General features: G+C 41.1%; 1 protein-coding gene across 1 annotated transcript in view; it reads left to right on the forward strand.

Annotated features, from left to right (window-relative positions):
* VPS50 (VPS50, EARP/GARPII complex subunit) overlaps positions 1–25,366 on the forward strand; it is a 164,079-nt gene extending 138,713 nt beyond the window's left edge. Inside the window, exons 23-28 of the mRNA XM_019508428.1 lie at positions 7,666–7,814; positions 9,167–9,263; positions 9,398–9,556; positions 12,624–12,745; positions 18,754–18,943; positions 24,650–25,366. Of these exons, the coding sequence (XP_019363973.1) occupies positions 7,666–7,814; positions 9,167–9,263; positions 9,398–9,556; positions 12,624–12,745; positions 18,754–18,943; positions 24,650–24,769 (837 nt within the window). The 3' untranslated portion in view covers positions 24,770–25,366. The remainder of the gene's footprint in view (positions 1–7,665; positions 7,815–9,166; positions 9,264–9,397; positions 9,557–12,623; positions 12,746–18,753; positions 18,944–24,649) is intronic.
* The last annotated feature ends 1,666 nt before the right edge of the window (positions 25,367–27,032 follow it).

A 27,032-nucleotide genomic window follows, 5' to 3' on the forward strand; every position in this document is an offset into this window, starting at 1 on the left:
CAAAGAATGGTCCTCAAAGGAGACCTTTTGTGGTTACCCTGTTTGTTGGGGGCAGGGCAGAGGGATTTATGTTTTTAGGAGATGTGGTGTGAGCATAGATGGGGCATTGGGGTAGGGAGAGGAATCTCTCCTGGATGTGAGCCTCTGGCAGAAGGGAAGATGAAGTGTCAAAAGAGTTTTTGTATACCTAGATGTGAATGGTGGTTGGGAAGTATGGTTGGGATCAGCTGGAGGGTTTGCTGTCTTGGGTGATAGGCAGAGAAGCAGGAGTGGATGGAGTTTTAAAATTTTAGGGTGTTGATTGGGGAATTTGTTGTTGCTTTCTTGTCAGTTTCTGGTTATTGTAAACTGCTCACAGCCTTTGTGGATAGGATGCAATATACATCTAAATAATAATAAAGATGATAATGGTAATGCTGTGTGAAAAATTAAATGTGGGCAGAAATATTTACAAGATGCATAATGATGTCTTATAATATGCAGGGTGATCTGTGTTTGCTGGCATTCTGGAGGTTTTTCTCTATAAAATGCAAATCTAGATCTGGGGGGAGATTTTGAAGGGGTTTTTTGGTGGGTTTTTTTAAAACACCAAAAGAAGTGGGTTAAGAAGAAACATTAGATTATTTGGTGGGCCTTAATCCTGAAATGAGCAATGCCAGTTCTTGGTAGAACAGTTTACATTGTTACTGTTGGAACTTTAATGTTTGAAATTTAATTGATTTTTAATAAATTTACCTGTGACGGAGCAGCTTCAGTGCTCTGCCACTTTAAGGGCTGGAGCAGGCACCAGGCAGGTGTTTGATTAGGGTGGCCATTTTAGAGCCCAGCCTGATGGCCTGTGGGAGCTGCTCAAAGGAGCAGGGCGTAATGATTGAGGCCCGAAGGGGGCATTTGTGAAAGAGGCCTGGTGAGAGCAGGTGGAATGGGAGAGACCCCAGTGAGAGGGGGGCAAAATGCGAGAGACCTAACTGTGTTTTGGCACCAGTCTTGCACGGGAGATTTACTACACAGTGAGACATTTGCAAGGCATGGGACACGTGCAAGGGAAGGTTGGAGCATGTATGTATTGCCTATGTTACAGCTGGGTGCTTGAAGGGCAGCCTCCCACCTAATTAACATCATAATTGAATTACAATAAGGCGTGGCAGGGTAGCGAGGCAAGCTGTTTGCCCATAGACAGGAGGTAGGCCAATATTGAGATTGGGCCTGGGAGCTTGCCCCTGGTGCATTACATTTGTTAATTATTAAAACATTACCATACTTTAGTGGCATCGGTCATCCAGACCTGCTGGCCAGATGAGAGGCACAGAGCTGGTCTGTTGGCCAAACCATAGGGCTCTGTGGGCTGTATCCTAAAGTCTAATCAATTGCACCTAGGACCTAGACTCCCTTGCCAAGGGAGACCAAACAACTGCCTTGACTTAATTGTGGTAGGAACTATCCAAACACAATAAAAAAATGGTCTCTGACCCAAGGACCTTGCATTCTAAGGTACTGTATGTTCTTTGGGACACAATCCACGTAATTTTAACTGCTTGGTGGAGCACGTTGCAAGTTTTCAGGCAATTCATAATGGCTTATGTATACTGTGATATTTCACAGAGTGAAAAATTGAAATTGTTTAAATTGGATTCAAATAATTCAAATCCTAATTTACAAAGTTAGGAAAAGCTGGTGTTCATTAAATCCTAATCTTCAAATTAAACTGTTCAATTAAGGAATGCCTGTCTTCAGCTATTTTGATAAACTTCATTTACACACATTTGTACTTTCCTGTTCTGGCACTTCTTTCAAATTAATTGATAGGCAAATGAGACTCATTACTGGAATAAAATTAAATTATGTCCCTTTATCTCTTTCCTTGGATTGAATAACTCGTTTCCCAGATTAAAGTAAAACGGCATCTTTATGGTTTTCTATTAGTAAATACTGTATGTACAATTAATTATGCATTTAAAAGAATGTCTTCAAATAATTGGTTAGATGCAATAATATTTTTCAAGCTTTGTCTAGAAACTGGAATCTGACAAAGTCACTGTTTATTTGGCGGTTTAGGACACTATTCTGGAGTGTGCCACTTGTTTGGTTACAGTTAAATTTGGAGGCAAGAAGCTAGGTTGGTTTGATGGAGAAGGTGGGACTATATTGCTCATTTAAAAACAAACAACAGTTCTATGCCAAATGATTTGTTTGTGAGCCTGGCATGGAAAGTTTTATAGTCAGGAGACTTCATAAGTGATTGAGGAAATATAGTAGGTAATACTTGATCTATCAGGATCACGGTGTTTGCGTAAGAGGTCACCGGGACTTTTGATGCATATGCTTATGCAGGAGTCTGAATAGACTTTCCATTCCCCCTTTAGACAGAATCCAAAGGCCAAACTGAGTGCAGACATTTGGTGCCTTAATGGCTGTAGTTATATGCACATCTGGGAACTGAACTTGGGTCTCTTGCATAGCAGACAAGGACTCTACCACTGAACCACAACACATATTCTATACTACTCCTTTCTAGTCATCATCAACAATATGGCGTGTGAATCAGTGTGTGACTGATGAACCCAAGTCTTACTTTGTTCGATCTAAATGTCTGATGTGCCTTTTTGAGACCAGTATTCCCTCAAGTGTGGCACTTACATACACTTGTACCTCTTCCAAAATCCACTGTAAACCTTTCTCCCTCATTCATGTAACAAAAACCCCTGCTCATGGGGAAAAAAGGGGAGAATAGATTTATTGCAAGAGGTACTTGCCTATCAAAGTAATAGACAACTTAGAATGACTTCTGAGACAAAATCTTTGTTATATTTGTCCTTTGTACCTTTTCTGACCATGCAATTTAAAAGGAGCAAAAATATTTGCTTTATGATTATTATGGGACTTCTGTGTTCTTTCAGCTTCTGGCTTGCTTTATTGTCTGTGTTTAAATATTGTATGGAGTAAGATGCACTGAATTTCATAAGGCTGGTCAGCAGTTTTCCAGGGGAGTCGAATGTCTTTACATCTTTATAATTGATTTTTTTTCAGTGGCTGAATAATATTACTTCTAACGGTAGAAAAGATTTTGTGTTGACATTCAGGAAACATTTTGGGGCTTTTGAATGTTCTCTGAAAGGTAGAATGAGCTGGGGAAGGCAGAGACGCAGTTGATTTTGATAACTGCTTTTTAAGATTCATATTAGATCATTGTGGGCTTTTTTTCAAAGAAACAGATTGTTTTTCCTAGAACAGTGAATAAAACTTGGTCCTTAGTTTTTGACTGTTTGTCTTTTAGGGGTGTGCTAGGCACTGCCCTGAAATGATGAGCAAGATCCTTGCCTCAAAACGCTCACATCCATGGTGCCAAATACCAGGTCACTTGATGTATTTATCTAACCCATCCGACAAATTCAGAGTACAGATGGTGTACTTCATTGTGTGTTGAATTTCTAGCTCTTTCAGTTACAAAGAGAACCAGTTGTGAATGCAAGTGTAACACAAAGAAAAGGCTGGATTTTTAAATGTCAACTCTAGTAATCCCTTACCTCCCTCCATTGGCAGCCATAGGAAATACAACTAGGGGGGACTTCCTGAGACATCAAAAATAGTCCCATGATATCTCAGGCAACCACATCATTCACTCCAGTCATTAACTTAGACTCAGCATTAGGGCTGTGTGAAACAGCACTGTTTTGTTTTGACTTCTGTCTTGCCATTTCGGTGGGACCGTGTTTTGTTTCGAAGCACTGTTCCATTTTGTTTTGTCTCAACTTTTGCTGTTTTGACACATTTCAAAGTTTCACCCATAGGGAATCATAAAAATGCCTGTAACTTTGTCATTTCTTGCCTGATTTGGATGAAATTTGCAGGGATGGTATTCCCTTCTGAGGGCATGAAGCCTGCCAAGTGTCAAGGAGAGAGGTGCAGAGGGTTCTGGGAAACTGCATCTCAAACAGTTGAAAGGAATACTCAAATTACTGGCAGCAGCAGCCTGGTGTCATCCTGCACTCAGATCCAGGTGCCTCCGCCTCCTAGGAGGAGTCCAGGACAGCCCCGCAGCCGTCTTGGGGGTGCGGGCCTCTGCATCTGCACATGAGAGGGCTGCGGGTCTGTGCTGGACTCTTCCTGGGGGACATGGGCCCCTGGATCTGCATGCAGGATGACAGCATGCTGCCGGCCAGGGCCAGCGTCAGCACCCGAGTCTGCCCAGTGCAGCTTGTGCCGAGCGCCAGGAAGAACCCAGTGGTGACACTAACCCCAGCCGGCAGTGGCAGCTTGCTGTCATCCCACACACAGATCCAAGGCCCCTGCCCTGGGAGGGCTGTGGGGCTGTGCCAAACTCCTCCCAGGGGGCACGAGCCTCTGGATCTGCGTGCGGGATGACACCAGGCGGCTGCTGCTGCTGGCTGGGATTAGTGGCAGAACCAGGCTTCCCGGCGCCTGTCACGGGCTGCACCCAGTGCCAGTCCCAGCTGACAGCGGCAGCCTGGTGTCATCCTGCATGCAGATATGGGGCCCCCTGCCTATGGGGTTGCAAGCCCCCCAGATCTCCGTGTGGGATGACAGCATGCTGCCACTGCCATATCATCCAGGGGCCGGCACCCCTCAGGAAGAGCTGAAGGAAACGAACAGAGAGCTGGGGGAAAGACTGGGTAGCTGGGGAATCCAACTGGGAACTGTGGGAAAGTTCAGGTACCTGAACATTCCTCCAGCCCCCTCTTCGATTCCTGCTCAGCATGGCCCAAATGGAACTTGTGATCTCTCCTTTCTCCCTCAAATTACTTCTTTCAACATTCTTCTAGTTACTCAAGCTCATAATCTTGGTTTCGTGTTTGCCTTGCCCTTCATTCAAGCAGTAATTCAGTCATGCTGCTGATTCATATACAAGAGGATCCTGCCTTTCTGTTTTGGGCTGTATCACCAAAATTCTTGTTCAGACTCCCCCCATTTTGCATCTCTGCTTTAATATCATCCTGCATGGCTTTAACTGTTTCAACATTTACAAAAATATCTGTTTTAAGTCCATTTTAAATACTGCTACTAAAATAATCTTTGTGTCTTGTTCTTCTTTCTGGTGTCTACTGTATTCATACTTTTTTGTCTTGGACCTTCTTAACCCTGGCCTATATGGCTAACCTAATAATGTTCATGATCTTAACAACCATTTTTGCTCCACTTATGGTCATTCCCATGCTGGTCATTCCCATGCTGTCCTTTTTAGCATTAAAGGGAAAACTCCCAGAGAAGAATTGTGTAGGTTCTGGTCATGTATAGACATTCTGTTTCTGTCAGGAGAACTGCCATTCTCCTGGTAGAAACCACAAATGTACAAGCATTTACAGTCCTTCTCTTAAGTGAAAAATGGTGGTTCTGAGAGAAAAATAAACTGATGCCACCCTGTTACAAGTTACTCCCAGGAGAGTTTCTTCCAGGAGAATGAACACTTGTACACTTCCCCATGGCTTAACTCTTCCTGGGGGCCAGATGGAGTGGGGCCATAGGAAAAGGCTCTCATGTTTTTTCTCAGTCCAGGGTCTGAAGTAGATGTATGGAGTTGGGGGGGAGGGCAGCTGCTCCCTGTTGGCTCCTCACTCGCTGGATGAGAAGTGGGTAGGTTATTTTGCCCCACTGCTTCATCTGCTCAGTTAGCGGTCCATGATTGCCTGTCATGGTGCTTGGGAGCTGAGCAGAGGAAGTGACACTGTAAGCCCCCTGCCTGCTTGTCACTTGAGTCTTTGGTGTGAGATGTGGGTAGGAGGCTTTGCTCTGCTGCTCCATTCCCTCGGGGAGTAGGAGGACTGGAATAGCCCATGAGTTCCCCAGACTGAGGAAGGCATGAAGACGGGGCAGTTGCTTCCTCTCATAGTGGAAATTTTCCACCACTAAAGATGAAAGCTTATATGCAGCTTCTATCTTATCCTCCTTTAAGTCCATCTTTAAGAATGTATTGCTTTCAGAAATTTGCCTGCTAAGATGGATGAACAAGTGGTCAGCTATAAGAATGTTCTTCTTCCTTCCTTTCATTATTCCTGTATTCTTACTAAGTGTCCTTGTCCATGCAGTCCTCCTCCTTGTTAGTTGTACACACTGGAAAGAAAATAATAAAACATTTGTTGCAGTATTTATTTTTTATATTCATCTTGTGCACTGTGTCTATGCTAGTGGTTTTAGATCGTTAGCCTTCCTGTCAGAAAATATTTCTCTGATTGTACAGTAAACTCAAACCCAGCTCCAAGTAGCATTTGGGTGCCATGGTTATATTTTGTTTAATAATAATTCTTATTATCATATTGGTTACTTATTCATTTATCACTTTACAAGTTATGTGTATGTGGTCTGAATTTTCTTTTGCAGAGATGCATTTAGCCAGTAATTTTTTTTCATAGTGCTCCTGTCCTAATGTATTTGCATTGTGCACAAATATGTTGCTGATGCTTTTTATTATATAGTAATTGACTGAGCACAGAAGCCATAACTCATGGAAAGCTTTTAATAAAAAGAAAAAACCCCACATCACTTCTAGCCCTTTTATCCTTTTTTTTCCCAATCTTATTTTGTAGCTGTGCCATGTTTTAAAGGCTTACAGTTAGTCTGTGACAGGTTGAGAGTTATAGGTCTCAGGTTTGCCAGCCACTTATGTGCACGGAGTTTTATTTATGTTTTGTGATTCATTTCTTAAGCCATCTAAGTTGCTATGGGTCTTAAACACAGATTGAACACTTGCATGGTATTTATCAAGAAAACAGTAATGCAGCAGAGCAGGTTAAGATTAGTTTCATGCTGCACTATGGTACAAATTGCCCTTACTGATTTTTATTACAGCTGTTCTTTTTGTACGTTCTGGAGGCTAATACCTTTTCTGCTTGTGTTTATTAATGCAAATACTGCTTTTGAGGGACTATGGGTAGCATGTGTGTGTTCATATACTAGAATAAGGTCATTGTAGTTCATTCCTCATGAACACAGCAGTTACCACCTGGCCAATACAGTTATTTACTAGCTTCTCTGTGGCCCTGAAGTTTGGGAAGATTTATTAATTGTTCCTCACTTACATTAGAACTGAAGCTCTCTTCAATTTCAGTGCTTTCGTTTGTATACCTCTAATTCTTCTCTTATTTTAGTTTTGTATCTTACACTTTTTTTTCTTCTCTTGGACTGCTTGTTTTTTTTCTCTTTAGCAAATTGAGATTTCTGTGGGATGGGAGTTCTTGCAGAATAAGATCAGAGTATTATTTTTAAGAGATTTTAAATATTTCACATTTTATTGTAAATGTGGTGCCTTTGAGATGTGATAGTTGCATTCTAGAAGCATGAAGTCCTTTATTCACAAAGCAGGTACAGCCCTGGCAGCAGGAAACTTCCCTGTGTTTGCGTACTTATGTATTTAGTTTCTTCAGAGTGGAGAAGTTAGGTAGTGAGGCTGAAGCCAGCATGGGCATGAATTACAACAGTGTAGTGTTTCCTGAAACCTTTTGTTCTGGGCTGGAAATTGGGACTGTAAATTGAATTGGGATACTAAACAGTTTCAAATGGTAACCGCAATGGTCCCAATTGACGTAGACTAGATTTAAATTGCAAACTAAGAGTAAGGATCCATCATCTAAGCACCCTATTGCCATTTTTTATTAGCTCAAACTCTTAATGCTTTATGGTGACTAATATTACAGACCTTGACATTTGTTTTAGGAGGTCTCTACTGATAGCACTGTTACCCTCACAGCTGTGGAAGAGAGAAAGGAAAAAGTGCCAAGCCTGCATCTCAGTCATCTGGTAGTTTTGACATCTGGAAATACACTGTATGGTTTGGCAGAGAGAGTGGTAGCCACAGAATCATTGTAAGTTATTTACAGTAAGCCACATCTTTTAAGATGTTTTCCGTTATTATGATTTCTATTATTTGATTGCTTTCATTATGGTTTTCCATTATTATGATTGCTGCTTAATTCCTTTTTTAGAGGTCAGTTTAAAATTTGTTATGTAATGTAATTATTCCTTTAAAATGTTTAACTAATAATTTGTAAATTGATTGCTTTTAAGCCCTGAAAAGATTCCCATTTTCTTGTCTGACTACCTGCAATAATACAGATAGTTGAATTTCACTCGATGACTCCCATAGTTAGTTTAGTAATCTGTTGTAGATCTAGTTCTGCATCCTTTATGAATCAGTTCAGACCAGATTTTTAAAATCGTAATGTATTGATTTTTCTCTGTATTGTTTCAGTCTTTAGGATATGAATACACTGGAATGCAGAACTCCAGTAGTTTTGTCCACTTGGCTTTTTGTGATGTTCTTCACAGTGTGTGAAAGAATTTGTCTTGCTCAGAAAATACACAAACGGTGCATCCAGATTAGAGCGCATATGCATTTCCCCAAGGACAGAGAGCAGTAGCACATAGTTGTGCTGCTAGTACGAGTCCCTGGGGAATGCCCAGGCACACGCACTCTGGTGGGTGGCAGATTGCCCCGGGTGAGGTAGAGGAGGCTGAGGGCAGCAGCAGTGATCTGGATGCATGGAGCCTCTGGCAGCTGGAGCGTGGTTCTGGCCAGCCAGGTTCCAGTTTCAGGAAGCGCACACTGCCACTGCATGTGCCACCCTGCTTTTCTCTGCTATGGGATCTCCTGGTGTCAAAAAAACCCCTGATGTGCTGCAAATTAGGAATGGGGTGAACATCTGCATGTGCAGCACTTGAAGTTTGTGGTGCTGGCAGTTGCTGGGGCTGAAAGTCTTCTCAGTCAGGTACATGAGCAAGTTAAAGCTTACAGCAACCAGCTATAAAATAAGTACACATTTTCAAGGTCTAATTTTATAGCTGGTTGGAGTTTTTATGGTGTGATATGTACTTTGCACATGTAGTTGGTCTCCAGATAATTGCACAATTGACCAGTTAATTGTGTGATAGTTGTAATGTTTAGAGAGGACCTTAGTGGTGGATCCTATTTATGCCACATAGAAATAGGCAACACTTTATTTAAGGTTTCCCTGTTTTGCAAAGAAATTGAAATATTTTTTGATGGTGAGTGCTTGACAAAATATTGACACACAAATGGTAAAAAGCTTTATAAGGTAAAAGCTTTCAACACAAGCTTTAATAGCTGAACTTATTCCAAGTTGTTTAGCTGTGCAAAAAAGAAAAGAAGACACTCTAACTGTTGTTTATAGATCATGGAGAATTTGTGTTTTCCTAGGGTATTTTTGGCTGAGCAGTTTGAGTTCCTTCAGCCACATCTTGATACTGTGATGCCTGCTGCCAAGAAACCCTTTCTCCAGCAGTTCTATTCTCAGGTCAGGATTCTTCATTTTTAAACAAAAGTTTTATACTTTGTACTATATTGCAAGGCCATTTGGACAATATTGTTATAAATTAATTTTTGTAGCAAGAAATTCTTTTAATCAAATTCTGTTTAACTTTATTTCAGACTGTGTCAACTGCCAGTGAACTACGCAAGCCAATTTATTGGATTGTTGCTGCTAAAGCTATTGACTATGAACAGATGCTGCTCCTCATGGCTAATGTGAAATGGGATGTGAAGGAAATCATGTCACAGCACAATATATATGTAGATTCCCTATTAAAAGTGAGCATTTTCCTAGAAGCATCTAGAGTATTAGATGTAAACCTAAAAAAATAAAAATAAATTACTATTGTAATACGAATGGTAAAGATATAATAGAAATAGGATTAGACATTGATTTATTCTCATTAAGATGCTGTGTATTTTCAGAATTGTTATTTATTCTTCTGGCAAAATGCATTAATCTTCAGGGTATGTGTGTTGTTACATGAAGGCCAGAATACTGCAAAGAATTCATTTTTTCATGTTTCATTCATTGATAACTCTTTGTACTTTCTCAGTGGAAGGATTGTTGTTGAAGAAGCTTCAGTGAGAGGTATATGGCAGTAGCATATACTTGACTGCAGTACCAGCCACAGGTATCAGTTTAGAAGGAGCACAAGAACAGCAGTTGCAAGCCCAGACCCTGCTGGTGTCACTGCTGCTTAGGATCAGACCTTGGTAGTTACACTTCTGATGCTGGGTTTAATTCCAGATGACAGGTAGAAGGTTGATTGGAAACAGCAGTACTGCTGAAAATTGGGTGGACCTGGATAGTAGACTTATTTCTAATCAGAGCCTTAAATCCTCCAAAGGGTTATATCAACTAATTGAGACTCGGTACAACTGGTCGTAGGACCAACCAGCTTGCAGTATACCTGTGAAAGTTGTGTACCAGCTTTTCTCAACCCATGGGTTGGGAGCCAAAAGTGGGTCATGACAATATATGAAAGGGTCGCGAACAAACTTTAGAAATGGATTAACAAACTTTTTAAAAATGGATTCTCCTTTAAAGGAGAAAAATGTGGGAAACTGGCTTTTCCTTTGCAGGTTGGCAGAGTTCCAGCCTGCAAGGTGCTGCTTGGGGACCTCCATGCCCCACCCTCCTATCCATCACCCCACACACTGGGGTTGGAGGTTGGGGGGGTGCAGCAGGTCAGGAGTGAGGGGCACTGGGTTAGGACTGGCCATCGATGTTTACAAGTGGGTCCTGGTACAAAAAAGGTTGGGAGCCACTGTTGTGTTTTATACTTAGACCTGTGGAGATGATGCCTACAATTATGTGAATTAGACATAGATATAAACTGGGATTCAAAAAAAAAAGCTTAAGGTAGTTAGGGACCCAACTTTGAATGAAATGTTGGACATCCAACTGCCTTAGACTCTTTAATTGTTCATAGTGCCAGTGCCCAAATGGAATGCCCACCCACATATACCACTTCATAACTTGTACGTTGCTTTAGGTAGATAGTCACACTTAGGCATTTTGTGTTTCTAAAGGTAATTACAAGGTTAATGGCAGAAGCATTTCTAAGTTCATTAAAAACATGGAAAATTTATTTTAATTCAATGGGCTGTTTAATCATATTGCATATTTAATTAAAAGGGAAGTAGGATCTATACATATACCTCAAGAGCTTTTATTCTTGATATCCATTTTATACTGAAAAGAAATAAATTGAAAGGAAGAGTGAATCTGTAAGTGAGAATATATTGCAACAGTGAAACTGCAAAAATTGAGGCACTTTTTCCTTCTTTATGCTCTGCTATTTTTAAATGCCTTTTAAAAATGCATTTAGGGCCTTTTGATGGAGTTGTTTTTGTTATGGTTCAGTAACAGAGTGACTTCCATGAAACACAACTCTTGATGTATATAGGCAAGGCAATTTTAGTCTATTTTTGGAAATATAGAATGAAAACGATTTATGTAATGGTAGCTTTTTGATGATCATTTGGTGTGAGAAAAGGGGATAGAGCTTGCTGAACACAGAACACTGACACACCCGAAGTATCTGAAATAAGCAATGCATTGGATGTCAGAGAGAACAAATTTTTGCAAAATATTTCTGTACTTAGTTATTCATCGCAATCATATGTCTAAGAGGAGTGAGTAAATTACTGTTTTTTTGCCCAGAGTTTCCACCAATATGGATTAACAGGCATATACGTTTTCATGATGGCAGGTAGTTTACCAGTTAAAACCAAGTAGCTTTAGTACCACTCTGTTCACCAGAGCGCCCCAAGGGATGACAAGATCGAGTGGTCACAGACTCCTCTGCAACTGTTTCAGGCTGCACATAAGGAAGAACTTCTTTACTGTCTGAGCCCCCAAGGTTTGGAATAGACTGCCACTGGAGGTGGTTCAAGGACCCACTTTGAACACCTTCAAGACACTTTTGGATGTTTATCTTGCTGGGATCCTATGATCCCTGCTGACTTCCTGCCTCTGGGCAGGGGGCCAGACTTTGATCCTCCAAGGTCCCTTCCATCCCAGATGTCTATGAAATCTATGAAATCTTAATTTTCCTTCCAGAAATCCTTTAAGGATGTTATAGCCCTGTTCTGCTAATACTATATTTACTCAAATCCAAGGTGAGTTTTTTCCCCTCCCTCCATTCAGCATAAGGGGAAAATCCCTGTGTCTTGGATTCAAATACAAGAAGGAGGGGCAGGTAGCTGCTCAGTCTCTGTCCTGACCCGGGCTCAGATTTAGTCAGAGCTGCAGCCTCTGTTCTCCTGTCCTGCCCCCCTGTTGCTTATCCTCTCTCAGGGCTCCAACTGACTCCAGCCCTGGCCTTGCCCTGGTTCAGGTTACATAGCACATGGTTGCTTCAGCCTGTGCCTGCTCATTTAGCAGCGATGGCCCCAGCCCCAGATCTGGCTCCAACCAGGATCCAAACTTCCATGTTTTATAAAGTGCTGTAACAGTATTAGGTGCTTAAATACTATAGTAGGTATTTAAATAGAGACTTAATTTTCAAAGGTGGTGACTTCAGAGAGAACTGCATCTCTCTACAATAAAGTGTGATTCTTTTTTGTTCTAAAAACTACTGAGAGTCATCTGGAGATGAAAAGAAAATTCAGTATTCATAACTGTTATGCTTAGCTCTGTAGCCTGTCTATATTGAGCTCTTGTGGATCTATCTACATTCAGTTCCTGTGGATTTTTGGCTCAGTTTTACTTACTTATGTTCTCTTTAATGTGTCTTTTTTTGATTAATTTTTCGGTATCTCTTATTCTTGAATAGTAAGTGTATAGCATGATTCTTCTTTTGTGCTCATAGAATAATGATCATTTATCTTTCACCAGGAATTTGAACAGTTTAACAGGAGGTTAAATGAGGTGTCTAAAAGAGTCCGTATTCCATTGCCAGTATCAAATATTCTTTGGGAGCACTGCATAAGATTAGCTAACAGAACTCTTGTGGAAGGGTAAGTGGTCCCTGAAAGCCTCTGTAAAGTTAGTTTTCAGTAAATGTTTTCTTAATTTCTGTGTTTGCTTTACAGAGCCAAAGATACTGATTCTCCAGTGAACTCCCCATTGGTAGAGGCCTTATGTAGACACCATGAAGCAAACTGAATAAACTGAAATTCATGGAAACTCATGGAATTAAGTGAAGGATTGGGACTAAAATATACTAATAAGGGGCAGGACAGGTGTGTGCATGTGCACAGGCAGGTGTGTGCATGCAGATCTAGATAATACTGATGAATGGGACTAGGTAAATATTCTTTGCAGTCCTGAAAAGTTTGATAGGAATATTGTGACATACCTTTCTGCGAAATAGAGACATTTACTGTCTTAAATGGATGTTCTCAAGCACGCTGATAGAGGAATAAAACATAATGGTTATAATGGTAGTCAGCTTCTTTCTGCTGATGCCCCTGCCTTTCTTCAGAAGAGATAGGAAATGGACACCTGCTAACTTGGGAGCTCCATTCTTCTACATACTAGTCTAACAATAGGATTAAAATGGCAATGGAGCAAGAGTCTTGGAATGTATTCATGGTGGAGGAACGTTTTGGGATATATGTCTATGCTTCTGTTTAGTCCTGCAGTATAACTACCTGCTAGCCCAAACCCATAGATCACCGAATTAAAAACTCCTTATCTTGGCCCCCAGTAGCAGTCCTGTCTGTGTTCAAGAGAAATGTTGAGCATCACAATTCATGGTCAAGCTTTCCCTAATGCTGCCTCTCTCTTCAGTGCATGCACAGTTCAGCCATGTGGTCTGGGCCAGAAATCTCAGAAGTCCAAAATAGTCCCATAACTCCTTAGATCTGATTTCTGCTCCTCCTGTACCATAATTCCTCTTATTTGGCTCGTAATTAGAGCCAAGCACAGGAGGAGACAGGTAGTAGGAAGAGTCATAGGAGTACTCTTCTGAGCCCTTATAGCTCTTCCCTGTGTACTTACCATTTGTGCCTCTTCCTGTGCTTTGGGAGTAGCCATGACAAGATGGTTCATGTGGTTGGATTAGATGACAGTGAGTCAACAGATTAACCATATACATTGTTTAAGCAAGAGGACCAGGTCCTACCAGAACTGGACCCCACAGCTTCACCACCAGCAGGAATTAGAACTAGGGGGCTCTGCCTGTTTTTGTGTTCTAGTCCATCTGCCACTCACCCATGTCTCTCACTGTTCCTTTCCTCTTCATCATGAAATCTAGTACCCTCCTCTTTCTTACTGGCACCATATTCTCTCTCTGGTTACTCTCACCCTTCTCTTATTACTTCTGCCCTTTTTGCCTCTTTAACCCAATCACTCCTACCCTCCTGTCAGTACAAATCTTGTATCCCCTTCCTTTTACTTCTGGTAACATTTGCCCCAACTCTGACCATTTCCCCACCTCTCATACTCATCCATACAACCATCTCTGCCCCTGTTGTGTTATCACTCCTAGCCTAACACCTGAAACCCTTCTTCTCCTCTTTCCATGTCTGAAGCTCCTGTTTGATTTTAAGGTGCATGGCTGCTATCCAGTCGCCTCACTTGTATCACCTCATACGGCCTCTGTACCTACCATCACTTAGGGAGCTATAATGCTAGTCTTCCACAACGCTACTGGATCTAACTGAAGTCAGTCTTACCTCTGTCCCTGGGAAAATACTAGAAAAAAATCATCAAAAAGTGTATTTGTGAAGCCCCAGCAGGGGAAACGATGCTGAAAGGAAACCAGCACAGGTTCGTCACAGGTAGATCCTGCCTGACAAACCTTATAGCCTTATATGACCAAGTCACACTACCTTGACACAGGAGCTGAGGCCGATGTCATCTACCTGGATTTTAGGAAGGCCTTCAACACACCCTATTCTCACAGAGAAACTAATGGGCTGTGGAGTGGATGCCTACACAGTCAGGGGGTGGCTAACTGGCTTAGGGACCGCACCCAGAGAGTGGTGGTTGACGGGTTATTCTCGGCCTGGAAGGAAGTGGGCAGTGGGGTCCCACAGAGTTTGGTCCTTGGGCCAGTGTTATTTAATATCTTCATCAGCGATTTGGATAAGGGTGTGGTGAGCACCCTCTCCAAGTTTGCAGATGATACCAAATTATGGGGCAAAGTTAATTCACCAGAGGGCAGGGAGCAGATACAGGCTGACCTGGACAGGTTAGATCAGTAGGCGGAACGTAATAGGATGCAATTCAACAAAGATAAATGTAAGGTACTCCACCTAGGAAGGAGGAATCCCCAGCACGCCTATAGGTTGGGAGATGTCCTCCTCAGCAGCTCAGAGGCTGAGAGAGATCTTGGAGTCATAGTTGACTCCAAGATGAACATGAGCCAGCAGTGTAATGAGGCCATCAACAAGGCCAATCGCATCTTGTCCTGCGTGACCAACAGATCAAGGGAGGAGATGCTCCCCCTCTATGCAGCATTAGTCAGGCCACAGTTGGAGTACTGTGTCCAGTTTTGGGTGCCACACTTCAAGAGGGACACGGAGGATCTGGGGAGGGTTCAGAGGAGGGCCACTTGCATGATTAGTGGTCTCCATGAAAGACCCTATGAGGAGAGGTTGAGAGATCTGGATCTCTTCAGCCTATACAAAAGATGGTTCAGGAGTGACCTTGTAGCTGCCAATAAACTTATCAGGGGAGGACAGCGGGGAATTGGGGATGCGCTGTTTACCAGAGCGCCCCAGGGAGTAACTAGGAATAATGGCTGCAAACTAGTGGAAAGTAGATTTAGGTTGGACATTAGGAAGAAATTTTTTACAGTGAGGGTGGCCAGAGTCTGGAATGGGCTTCCAAAGGATGTGGTTCTATCACCTAACTTGGAGGTCTTCAAGAGGAGGCTTGACAATCACCTAGCTGGGGTCATCTGACCTCAGTCGTCTTTCCTGCCAGGGGCAGGGGGTCGGACACAATGATCCATTGGGTCCCTTCTGACCCTACAATTTATGAATCTATGAAAGGCAGGGTATAGTGCTGGGCATTTCTCTTGTTCCTGTAGATTCCAATGCTCTTCCACTCGCTCGCTTCTCATTTTGAATACTTAAACATCCAGCTCTTCTCTCTCTATATGTTGCTTTCATCATCCTCTCCCATTAGCCTTTCTGTCTGATTTTTGACTCCTGACACACTCCTTTCCTTTCCTCACCGTCTATCACGCTCATCCTCTGAAACTTTAACTTCCTTGTTGAGATACCAATTGAACCCATTTCAGCACTTTTTCTCAGTCTCACTTTTTCATTGAACTTGCAGCCCTGATTCAGATTTCCTACTGACCACAAGGCCCATCTCCCTCTGATTGTTGCTGCGTGAAAAAATGCTGATATGTCAAACTAACATTTTTCATAAGAGTATCAAGTTTCTTATCTGCTCTGCTCCTTTAACCCCTTCCATTTGTCCCAACAATGCCATCCCATCTCCTGATCTCTGTTTCACTTATTCTTATTTCCTTTCATAGTCCTGTCCCTTCTTTTGGACTGTTTCATCCTCTTTCTACAAGCGTGCTGTAGCCTCTTCCATCCCAACTTTGCCCCTTCAAATCTGGCTCGATCTTTCTTTCATCTCTAAGTTCATTTAACATCCTTGTTACCTGGAGTTCTCCAACACCAGCTTCTTCCCCTTGCACTTCTCCTGCTGCCTATATCTTTAAAGCCATTTTTAAAGCCAGACTTTAATAGCCATCCTCCCTTGCTGCCTTGACCAGTCATCTATCTTCAGTATAGTTAACTAGGCTCCTCTTTTTAAAATTGCACTTACTAGGTTTCTGTGATAGTCTGCCTTCTCTTCTCCTATTGTCTTTAATCGCTTCTTCAGCATGTCCTTTAGAGAATCCTTCTCAGTCCTGCCAAATTTCTGCAGGGTGGTCTCATGGGGCTGCTTTTGATTCCCTCCTCTATTTCCACTACATCTCATCTCTGAGTCATCTTGTCCACAAAACCAAATTCAGCAGCTGTTTCTGTGTGACAGTGTCTCAATTTACCCAAGCACTCCAGATCTGTCTCCTTGTCAGAATTAGTCTTGTCAATGTCTCTGATATCTCTTGTAGATATCTAATAGAGAATAAGCTAAGCTGTAAATTGCTACAGCAAAGTTCCTAATCTTTCCTTCCAGCTTCTCCTTCACCCCTTATACTGATCACCACAGACAGTACAACCTGTCAGTCAGGACCTTAAAAATAGTCTCATCTTTGACCAGGGTGTTGTTGCACATTACCTTTAGGTTGTACTAAGCATACTTAATGCAGGAGTGTCCACGTGTTAAAGCATGAAAACTAATGCTAAGTGCCCTCTAGGGGCATGTCCAGATGAGCAGCAATATATGTTTCCCTGGGGACAAGCACCAGGGGCACACCTTATGGGAGGTGAAGCTGCAGCAGGAAACCTGGCCAGAAGCTGGAGCATGGCTCCAGTCAGCCAGGCTCCAGTTTTGGATGGCACATGCTGCTATTATGTGCACTGCCCTGGTTTTTTTTTGGCGTGGATTTTTTTTGACCCTGAGATCTCCTGGGGTCGGCCCTCCCTCCCCCCATGCTGCAAAGTAACAGCATGGAGAATGCCTGCATGAGCAGTATGTAGCACCAAAGATGGGTCTGTGGTGCCATATACCACACTCCTGCACCCTAGGTATCTTTAAAGTTATGCCGCTTGTATTACACAGAGATAAAAACTAATTTTCAGTCTTCCAGCATCATAGGATGCACTATCCTCTCCCTTTGCACATCTGTGTGGACAAACTTTCCACCCCTTCATCTCTTGCCTAGGGGATTGTACTGCCATCAAGACAACTCCCACTCCTGCTCCCAGGTTGTGCAACCCAATGCAAGTAGCCAGCTATTACTTAAAGACTTTTTTATTTTCTTTCTTTATTCTTTTTTGCTGCTTTCTTTGGGGTTTTATTTTGTTCCATTTAGCTTCAGTGGCTCACTTCCTTTATTTCACCACAAACCCCATCCCTTCATGCCTCCCAGTTCTATTCTCCCTCAACCCACCTCTCCCAACCCATCCCTATGTAGAGCAGGGGTCCTGGCTTGCCAACCCTTTAGTGGTAAATCACAGTTGTGTAAGTCAGAGATGGCATTAAACCTTAAAGTGTGACTGCTCAAAGCTCATTCTAACAGTAACAGTGCTTAACATTCTCCACAAATAAGTAGGTTTGCATTTAGTATAACTAAGGGCAACATCTAACAACACCCTTAGATTTCTCTTGGTTCTTACATACAAGCTGTGTCTTAATCATTCACAGTCTTTGTCTGTAGCACATAAAATATGGCTTGTCCACATAGCTAACATTCTCATTTAGGCTGTCATCATTTCAGTTACTGCAACATCTTTTTCTCTGACCTTGACAAATACAGATTTGCCTTGCTCATCCGGAAAGATCATTTTCCCAACCTGTCATATTAACTGTTATCCCTGTTTTCATCCTGCCACTGCCTTCCCTTTCATTTCACCAAAAAGCCTGCCTATGCTCACTTGCAAGGCCTTTCAGAACCTGTTTCTTGTTAAATGTCTCTTGCTTGCAGTCAGTACACTGTCTTTTGCCTCTAGTTGGCTAGTGATTCCTTCCTTTATCACCTACTTTTAAAATTTTCAAAAAAGCACCTTTATGCTTTTTCCTGTGGTCCCCCTTGTGCTTGGGGAGAGCACTGTAGGAATATGTTGAGAAAGCTACCTTATCCCATAAATCCTTCCTTTGCCATGATGCCTGTATTCTAAAAAAAACCATGTGTTTAGGTTGCTGGGGTACTGAAACCATAACCTAACATGCTGATTAATATTGTTTCATTGTTTTGGTTCATGGTGAGACAATGAGATGGGAAGATAATGCAACTACAACCTAACTGCAGCTGGGAAACAGGTAGCAGGCTAGAATTTGAACCATCATTATTCATCGTTGTGGTTTTATAGGCAAAGCTGAAAATGAATCATACATCTCATAAATGTTTATTTCCTATTAGTTTTTGATATTTTATTTGTTACTATTTTAGTTATGCCAATGTCAAGAAGTGCAGCAATGAGGGACGTGCCTTGATGCAACTGGACTTTCAGCAGTTTTTAATGAAGCTGGAAAAGCTCACTGACATTAGGCCGATTCCTGATAAGGAATTTGTGGAGACCTACATTAAAGCTTACTATCTAACTGAAAATGACATGGAGCGCTGGATTAAGGAACATAGGGTAAGGGCTGAATTCTGGTTCAGCATATATTTACTTTTTATCAAGATTTTTTTTCATTATGATATCACATGAATAACAATACTGTGCAGCTGCATGTGATTAGTTTGTATGTGGCGAGTGCAGATATAAAATGAGTACATATTGCACAAGTAGATTGCTGAACTGGTATCAATCACTTTTTCTATCTGGGGACCAGTTCCTGGAATGAACTGTGTGAGAGAGAGATTCCTGGATACTAAAACAGAGAGAGGTCTCCCTCTGTCTCACAGGGTTCTGTATCAAATGTGTATTCATTTTTATGTATGTAAGTGAATAGCATGAATGTTTTGTGTGGTACAAAACAGTAAATTGACCCTTTTACTGATTTCCAAAAGGTTCTATAAGACTTACCTTCTGCTGGAAGTAAACAGAACACAGCTATTGCCCATGTAATAGCCTGGCAGGTGCATTATGCCTGCAACTAGTCAGTGAAATGTGCTTATTGTTATCTCTTCCTCTTTTTTTCCTCCGTCCCCTATTACATCTTGTCATTAACCTGCACTGGCTGTGCCTTTATAACAAGGGCTGTGTCTTTACAGTACATGTTTGTGCTGTGCCTGGAATAGTGGGACCCTGATTGGGACCTGATGTAATAGAAGCAAAAAAGAACAAGCAGGTTTTTTTTTATACAAGAACTGGTGCAGTTGAAATTTGGGTAAGCTAGTTAGTTGTACCAGCTGAGTTGAGCAAAACAGAGAACTACAGCTGAATGTTTTCTGTGAGCAGCAGAGAATATGCAGGGGAGCATATAACGCTTTCCTTCCCAGTTTCCTGTGGTGCCAGAGAGTGCTGTGCTGAGACACTGCAGCAAGGTATGTCTCAGCACAGCATTCAAGGATGTCATATGACCTCTTCATCCTTTTACATAAATAAGAGTATCTTTAACTGTCAGTACCTTAATTTTCATTATTAGTATGTTAGGATGGCTTACTCCACCCCTGCAATAAATAAATAAATACATTTACTAATGGCATTAGTGTTAGAAGTTAGTGTTGGTATTAGAATGAAAACCCTTCCATAGCAATGAAGACAATTTCTCTTCTGGTTCGCAACTCTCTGCTTTTCTAATGCTTAAGAGAAGACATTAATCCTTCAGGTGTTATCAGGAATGATGATATATTTTGGCTGTAGCATACAAAATGTGGTGATGGAAAGATAATCACTCATGCATCAGAGGCTGCAATATATTAACAAAATTTTATAATGAATGATATCCAAGGCAGTATTTGAATCTTTAAAAAAGTGTATAAAGGCTTTATTATCATTCATTGCTAGGCACAGAATGTCAGATATTGTTGTCAGTGCAGCTTCTACCCTCTACACAGATTTGTAACCTGGTTAACCAGCCTTAAGGATTTCGCAGAACTCAGACTGCCCAGACAGCTGCATTGCAGTTTCTTTGTGTTCATTATAAAGAGCAAGTGCTTAGAAATGTTTGAGTAGTTAGCAAGGTGGTCCAGTAGCAGTTTTCTTAAAAGGAATCATCACCTTTTGTCCTTGAGGAACCATAGACATTCTCCATCAACAGTGGACCTAGTGCTGTCCTCCAATAACTAAAAGTATATGAGTTTATCTTCCCTTGAATTGTTTGGAGCACCCCAGTTCGGCTACAGTAACAACATAAAATTTTCTAATGTCTATGTTCTAGAAAACTGTTGGTCAGATTAATAATTATTCTTTCAATGTTCTGGGCTGTTTAGGCTCCAGAATAACTTTTTTCCCTTTTCCCTTTTTTCCCCTTCTCCAGTCTACCCAGGGTCTATCTTTTTCCCTTTTCTCCTTTCTGCTACCCTTACAGCAACATTCCATACTCACTTGTAACAAAAACTATAGTCATCAATGCCTGAATGTCTAGTTGGGAGGGAGGTATTAGTTGGGGTTCCCCAGTGGTCTGCCCTGGGTCCAGTATTATTTTTAATCTTCCTTAGTGATTATTGAATGAAGGGATTGAGTGCACGCTTAGCAAATTTGCAGATGACACCAAGTTTGGTGGAGTTGCAGACACTCCAGAGAGCAGGGCTAGGATCCAGAATATGGAACATTTTCTGGTCTATCCAGAATCAATCAACCAGATGAAAATTCAGTAAGGGCAAGCTTGAAGTCGTGCACTTGGGACAGAGTAACTGCATGCATACATACAGGCTGGGGAGTGACTGGCTAGGCTGCCATGCTGCAGAGAAGAGCCTTGGGGTTGCAGTAGACCATTAGCTGAAGATGAACCAAGAATAGATTTTTTTTGCAACAAAAGGTCAACTGTATACTGGGCTGTATTAGCAGGAGTGTCGCTTGCAAATCAAGGGATATTATTCTTTTGCTCTATCTGGCACTAGTGAGGCCTCACCTGGAGTACTGTGTCCAGTTTTGGGATGTGCACTTTTAGAAAAATGGGGACAGGTTAGAAAGAGTCCAGCAGAGAGTTACAAAAATGAAGTGAGAGGAAAGACTAAATAACCCTTAGTCTTTCAGCTTGCAGAAGAGAAGACTGAGGAGGGGAGGGATTTGATAAGTCTTCAAATACCTGAAGGGTGATTATAGAAAGGATGAAGAGGGGCTTTTCTCTGTGGCCATGGAAGGCAGGACTAGGAGCAATGGCTCAAGCTGCAGCAGGGTAGATTTAGGCTGGAAATTGGACAGAACTTTCTGACTATATGGGTGGCCAAGCATTGGAGCAAGGTATCCAGAGATGTTATGGAATCTCCATCCTTAGAAATTTTCAAGAACAGGTTAGACAGACGCTTGGTTGACATTCGTTTAGTCAGGGATGATCCTGCCTTGAGTAGATGGCTAGACTAGATGACCTTGTGAAGTCCTTTCCAGCCCTACTTAACTATGATTGTGTGATAAATCAAGGGAGATGGAGGATCTTACCAGGGAAAGATGATAAAAGTAATAAAATATGTTTGGTAGGTTAAATAAAGCAAAGGAAGCATAAGTCTAAATGTGACAGGGTGCACGAAGCACCTTGCCACGAGCAGAACCAGGAAGAACTAGAAGAGGGAAGCTTAGCTTGGGAAACTGGAGGAGCCGCAGCAGACCCTGACACGATCTGGACAAATGGAGACACCAGCTGGGGCTGCGACAGACCCAGCCACTGGAAATCAAACATAGAGAAAAGAGATCAGCGTGGGAAAAGAACAAAGAGAAAGAAAGAAGTACTATGCCGGCAAGCAAAGCTGGGTCAGGCAGGCAGCCAATAGAGAACTGCCATGTGGGACCCAGCTGAAGGGAGGGAGATTTAAAGGATTCCGAAGGAGCACCCAGGAGGAGGCGGAAGAAGCAGAAGGAAGAAAGAGAGCTGAGGAGAGAGCAAGCAAGTGAAAGAGAACTAGTAGAAGATCCATAGGTAAGCTCCGACCTTGCTACTTACCTGATGGGGTCCAACTGGGAGCAGTAGTCGGCAAAGAAGCCCAAGCAACCAGTGAGTCTGAATCTGGGGGATGAAGAGAACCACTCTGGGGAACTGGAAGAAGAGGCAAGCGAAGGGGACTTTTACTCTCCCAGAGGGGAGAGGAGAAGAGAGAGAGGGTGTTCCAGCCTCAAGAGTATGACAAGGGGAGAACCAGAGAAAAGGGTAGCTGTCTTGAGACCTGTGCAGAGAAGAACGGGGCAAGCAGCCACTTAAGCGCGGGCTGTAGATACGACCCTTCAGGTCAAGATAATGATGAACCTTAGTGGCAGTCAACATCTCCTGGAATATCAGGTGTGGTGAGGGCAGGGTATAGGAATGGTGGAGCCCTGCAAAGAGCCACAGAAGTTCTGAGTCTCTAATCATTCTCCGTTGCCTCCCAGTAATGGCTATGCATTATTTCCCATAACATCGTAAGTGTGGCAGGTGATTTATTATAAGCCACTACTGTTCCACCTGGGAGGTGACACGAGTCTAGGTGGCACAAGAGGCCCTCTTACACTAAAATATTCAAGACCTGAGAACATCAAGGAAGGACAAAGAATGTTTAGATCATTCAAGGAGTAGAAGTGGAAGGGTAACAAAGTGAAATCTTAAGGTAAAGATGTGGCTAACTCCTCCAATAAATTAAGTTGTAGAACACCATTATATAGGATGTGGTAGACACTCTGCTAGGAGTTTCTAGGAGAAGTGTAGGCATTTATAACCTAGATTGGACAATACACTAAAAAGCCACTCCTGACTTCAAATGGGGTTATAAGCTAATAGCAGAATCCTTTCCCAGTGTGATCCTTGTTAAAGTGTATATTCCATTCAAATACAACCAGTCTGTTATCAGTTTATTAGTGTAGATAACAACATGTTCTGGGAGGTGAAGCTGGTGCATACAAGAAAGGTCCCATCTGGTGATGAAAAACTGGAAATATCTCCTACAACCTTGGCTCATGAGGCATTCAAAATAATTTGGTAAACAGGGGCTTTCCAAATACTTTCTCCAGTTTATACACCATGAAAAAAGCTGTTACCTGGAGGAGCATAATGGATAGTGATATGCAGGTAAGTCCATTGCATGCTTCTGTTGGAGCCCTGGAAATAAACAGAAGCAGATAGGCCAGTTATGTGACCAGCTCTTTCCCACTATTAGCCTCTACATTTTAATAGAGATATATTTAAGAATGGCACAAAACACACCTCGGTATACCAGTTCATCACCCCTAAAAGTTAAAAATTTTATCATAACTTTTGTAGTCTTTGTCTTTACAAATAGACTTTTTAAATAATGTAATTAAGTGCAGAAAAGGTTAAAAACATTGTATTTTTTTGGTCTTTTGTTTTAATCCAGAAATATTGAGCCAAGATCCATGTTGCTGTCTTTGTTATGTTTTCATTTGTGTTTGGAAAGGGGTTTGGAACATTGCGGACATTACTCAAGTTAAATGCTTGTATTAATAGATAGTACTGCATAAATAACAGTCCTGTATTGTTTGGGGCCACACATCATTAATATGAAAAGTTTTTGAACTGCTGTATTGTGAGACTGTGCTCAGGATAACTTCAAATCTAGTTAGAAAGGGATGAAAGAAATGCATCTTTTACAACATTGTCCTTCTTACAATTAGAGACATGAGAGAGATTAACCCATAGTGCATAACTCTCATTTGAATCTACTGGCAAGGCATACGCTTGGGAGTGTGTTGAGTTAAAAAGGGAGTTCTGGCAAATGTGATGTTTTTACAACTGTTAAAAATTTTCCTATTGATTTTTACAATATTTTCTTTCTCTTTTATCAAACAGTGAAACTAATTTTGTATAAAATCTAATAGGTAAAGTTGTTTAGATTTTGATTGGAAATATGATTTCAAACCTTAAAAAACATTAATTTGCTAGTTATTTGTTTAGAAAAATCTTGTCATTGTGCTAAAGTCTTGTCTGATTTGCACATTTTTCTCTGAAGAATGGAAAATGCATTTAAAATGGCTTAAGATGTGTCAGTATTCACAGAATTACTTTCTGTGAACCCTGTCCAACATCGCTAAACTGTAAGCATTTTCCATTATAATCTGCCATGTATCAAAACACTCTTTTGTTCCCGTCTGTCTCACAACTATGAATATTATCCAGACCTGGCTTAGCTAGAAGCTTTAAATATTTCTACAAGTTTCTATGCAATAAACTAGGGATTTTTTATTTAGTTATATATTTTTCTCCAGTTATTTTTATTCTGTTTGATTAAAAAAAAAATATCTGCTTTGTTTGGGCAGGAATATTCTACCAAACAACTGACCAATCTGGTGAACGTTTGTCTGGGATCCCACATCAACAAAAAAGCAAGACAGAAACTGCTGGCCGCTATTGATGACATAGACAGACCTAAAAGATAATTGGAGAAAAACCGCCTTTCCTTGGGACTGGAACCTCTTTAATATGAAGCATGCAAGCAGATCTCTTACGGACTACTGACAATGTTCTGCTAACAAAACCAGTGTGCATGGCTCTTTTTATTGGCATAGGAAACTCTGAATCAGTGTGGTGTTCTAAATATACTTTTATAATCTGTAGGGATTTTTTTGATTTTTTTTTTTCCTGTTTCTTTTGTTACTTCCCTTTACAAAAAGGGTGCTCTTAATGTATCATTGTTTAGCTGTATATTTTGCAAGACTGTATACTACTAGTAAAAGTAAATTAAAAACGCATTGGCTTAATATATAGTTGGTGCTCTTTTTGGGAAAGGAATTACTTTAAAATGTGGTGATTTTTTTCCCTCTGAGAACTTGTGCTTCATTATGAATATCTGTAAAGTGAAGGAAAATGGACAATATCTTCTAATGATGGGCCTTGAAACTTGCATGTGAATTGAGTGCACATCTGCAAAATACCTTAATGTTAAATCCATAGTCTTTGTATGTATTTTTAAATGTAAGTTTATTTCAAAATTAATTTAGTTATATAAGGTAATAAATAGTGTACACTAATATGAATTGATGTGTGAGAATTTCTTTGCTAATTTTGACAATATATTAAGTAGTTTACAACAAAGAAGAGCACATGTCCTTTAATATCACATTTCCTCTCCTCTCCTTGTTCTCAAGTAGTAATGCTAACTGACTTTTGTAGCTAAGACAATGGACTGGGACTCAGGTGACCTGGACTGAATTCCCTGCTCTGCCAAATATTTCATGAAAGATCTTTGTCAGATCAAAGTCACTTAATCTCTCTGGGTCAGCCCCCAGCTGGTTTAAATTGTCCATAGTATTGACCTCTGAAATTTTTACAGATTATATTACAGTAAAATCTCTGTAATCTGGTACTTTGCCAACCAGAATACTCTATTAACCAGTTTCCAGCTGGCCGGCCGGGGATGGGGGAGGAAGCTCACACACAGCGGCCACCACCCTGTGCTGCCACTGCCCTGTGTGCAGCTGCCACTCCCCTTTGCCCCCCTCCCCACCCCCATGCTCTGCCAGCCAGATGCAGGGGAGTGAAAGGGAAAGCTCGTATGCCGCAACTGCTGCCACTGCCACCTACCTTCCTGCACTGCTGCTGTTTTGCGTTATCTGAAAACCCTGCTTGTTTATTTCAGATGACTGGAGTTTTTACATAACCAGCAATCCCCTTACCCTGGGGATGCCAGATAACAGAGATTTTACTGTATATTATATTACATTACCTGTTTCCCATAAGATCAGACACTGTAGTGATGAAATGAGAGGAAAAAAAATGACTGAATTGGTTGGGCCTTAAACTTTAACAGGGAGGAAAAACAGTTAATTGATACCGAACTTAATGTCTGGCCTAAGCCTTTAAATATTTCACTGATGTAATATTGCTTTCAATTTTCAACAAAATAAAGTTTACAACTCTGAAAATTTTTAAAGCCTTTTTTATACAGGAAAATAAGCATTATGGTTTTGATGCGAAATAATATATACAATTATTTTCATAAACTAAATGCACACAAATACATATTTTATCAGCCAAATATCTGCATTAGCATTGCACTTCATACTAAACCATTAATAAATGATATAGGGATATCACTATTTCAGCACATCAGAGCTCTAAATGTCAGGCAGAAAATTGACCCATGGAATCAACAATTATTCATTTTCCCCCCTTATTAAGAGAAGAAAAAGGAATGAGTTTCTCTGTGGCAGTTCAATAGAAATTAAAATCTAAATAAAATTTTGAAAGAAATATAAATTTCATGTTAACTAATTAATTCTCAGCTCTTTTACTTCTGCATCTCAAAAGAAATGGGATTTACTCCTGAATCTGAGACCATGTAGCACTGATCAAACTGTCATCCAGAACTCCATTTGAAACTTGTGCAGCAGAGTGTTAAGGTGAAACTTTAGATTTAAGGCTTTTTTTACCTTATCAGCAAAAATGGTGATAAAAAATTAGTTTAACTCATTTTGAAAGTATGGTCTTGGGTCAATGAATCTGCCCTAAAGCAAAATATTAAAGTGTTCTCAAAACAAGTGAGACTCAGAGCAGATTGTTCTAAAAGCTGTTTAGATTTCATTTCAATGGTTAAAATAAGTAAATATTTTACTGACTCACTAGTGATGGTATACAAATAGTTAATGCCTTTGACTTGATTTTGTTTACTGCTATTAAAACGGTGGCATAAAGGCCAGGTTT

The sequence above is a fragment of the Gavialis gangeticus genome, unplaced genomic scaffold (assembly GCF_001723915.1).
Source record: "Gavialis gangeticus isolate Ggan-Ray unplaced genomic scaffold, GavGan_comp1, whole genome shotgun sequence".
NCBI lineage: Eukaryota > Metazoa > Chordata > Crocodylia > Gavialidae > Gavialis > Gavialis gangeticus.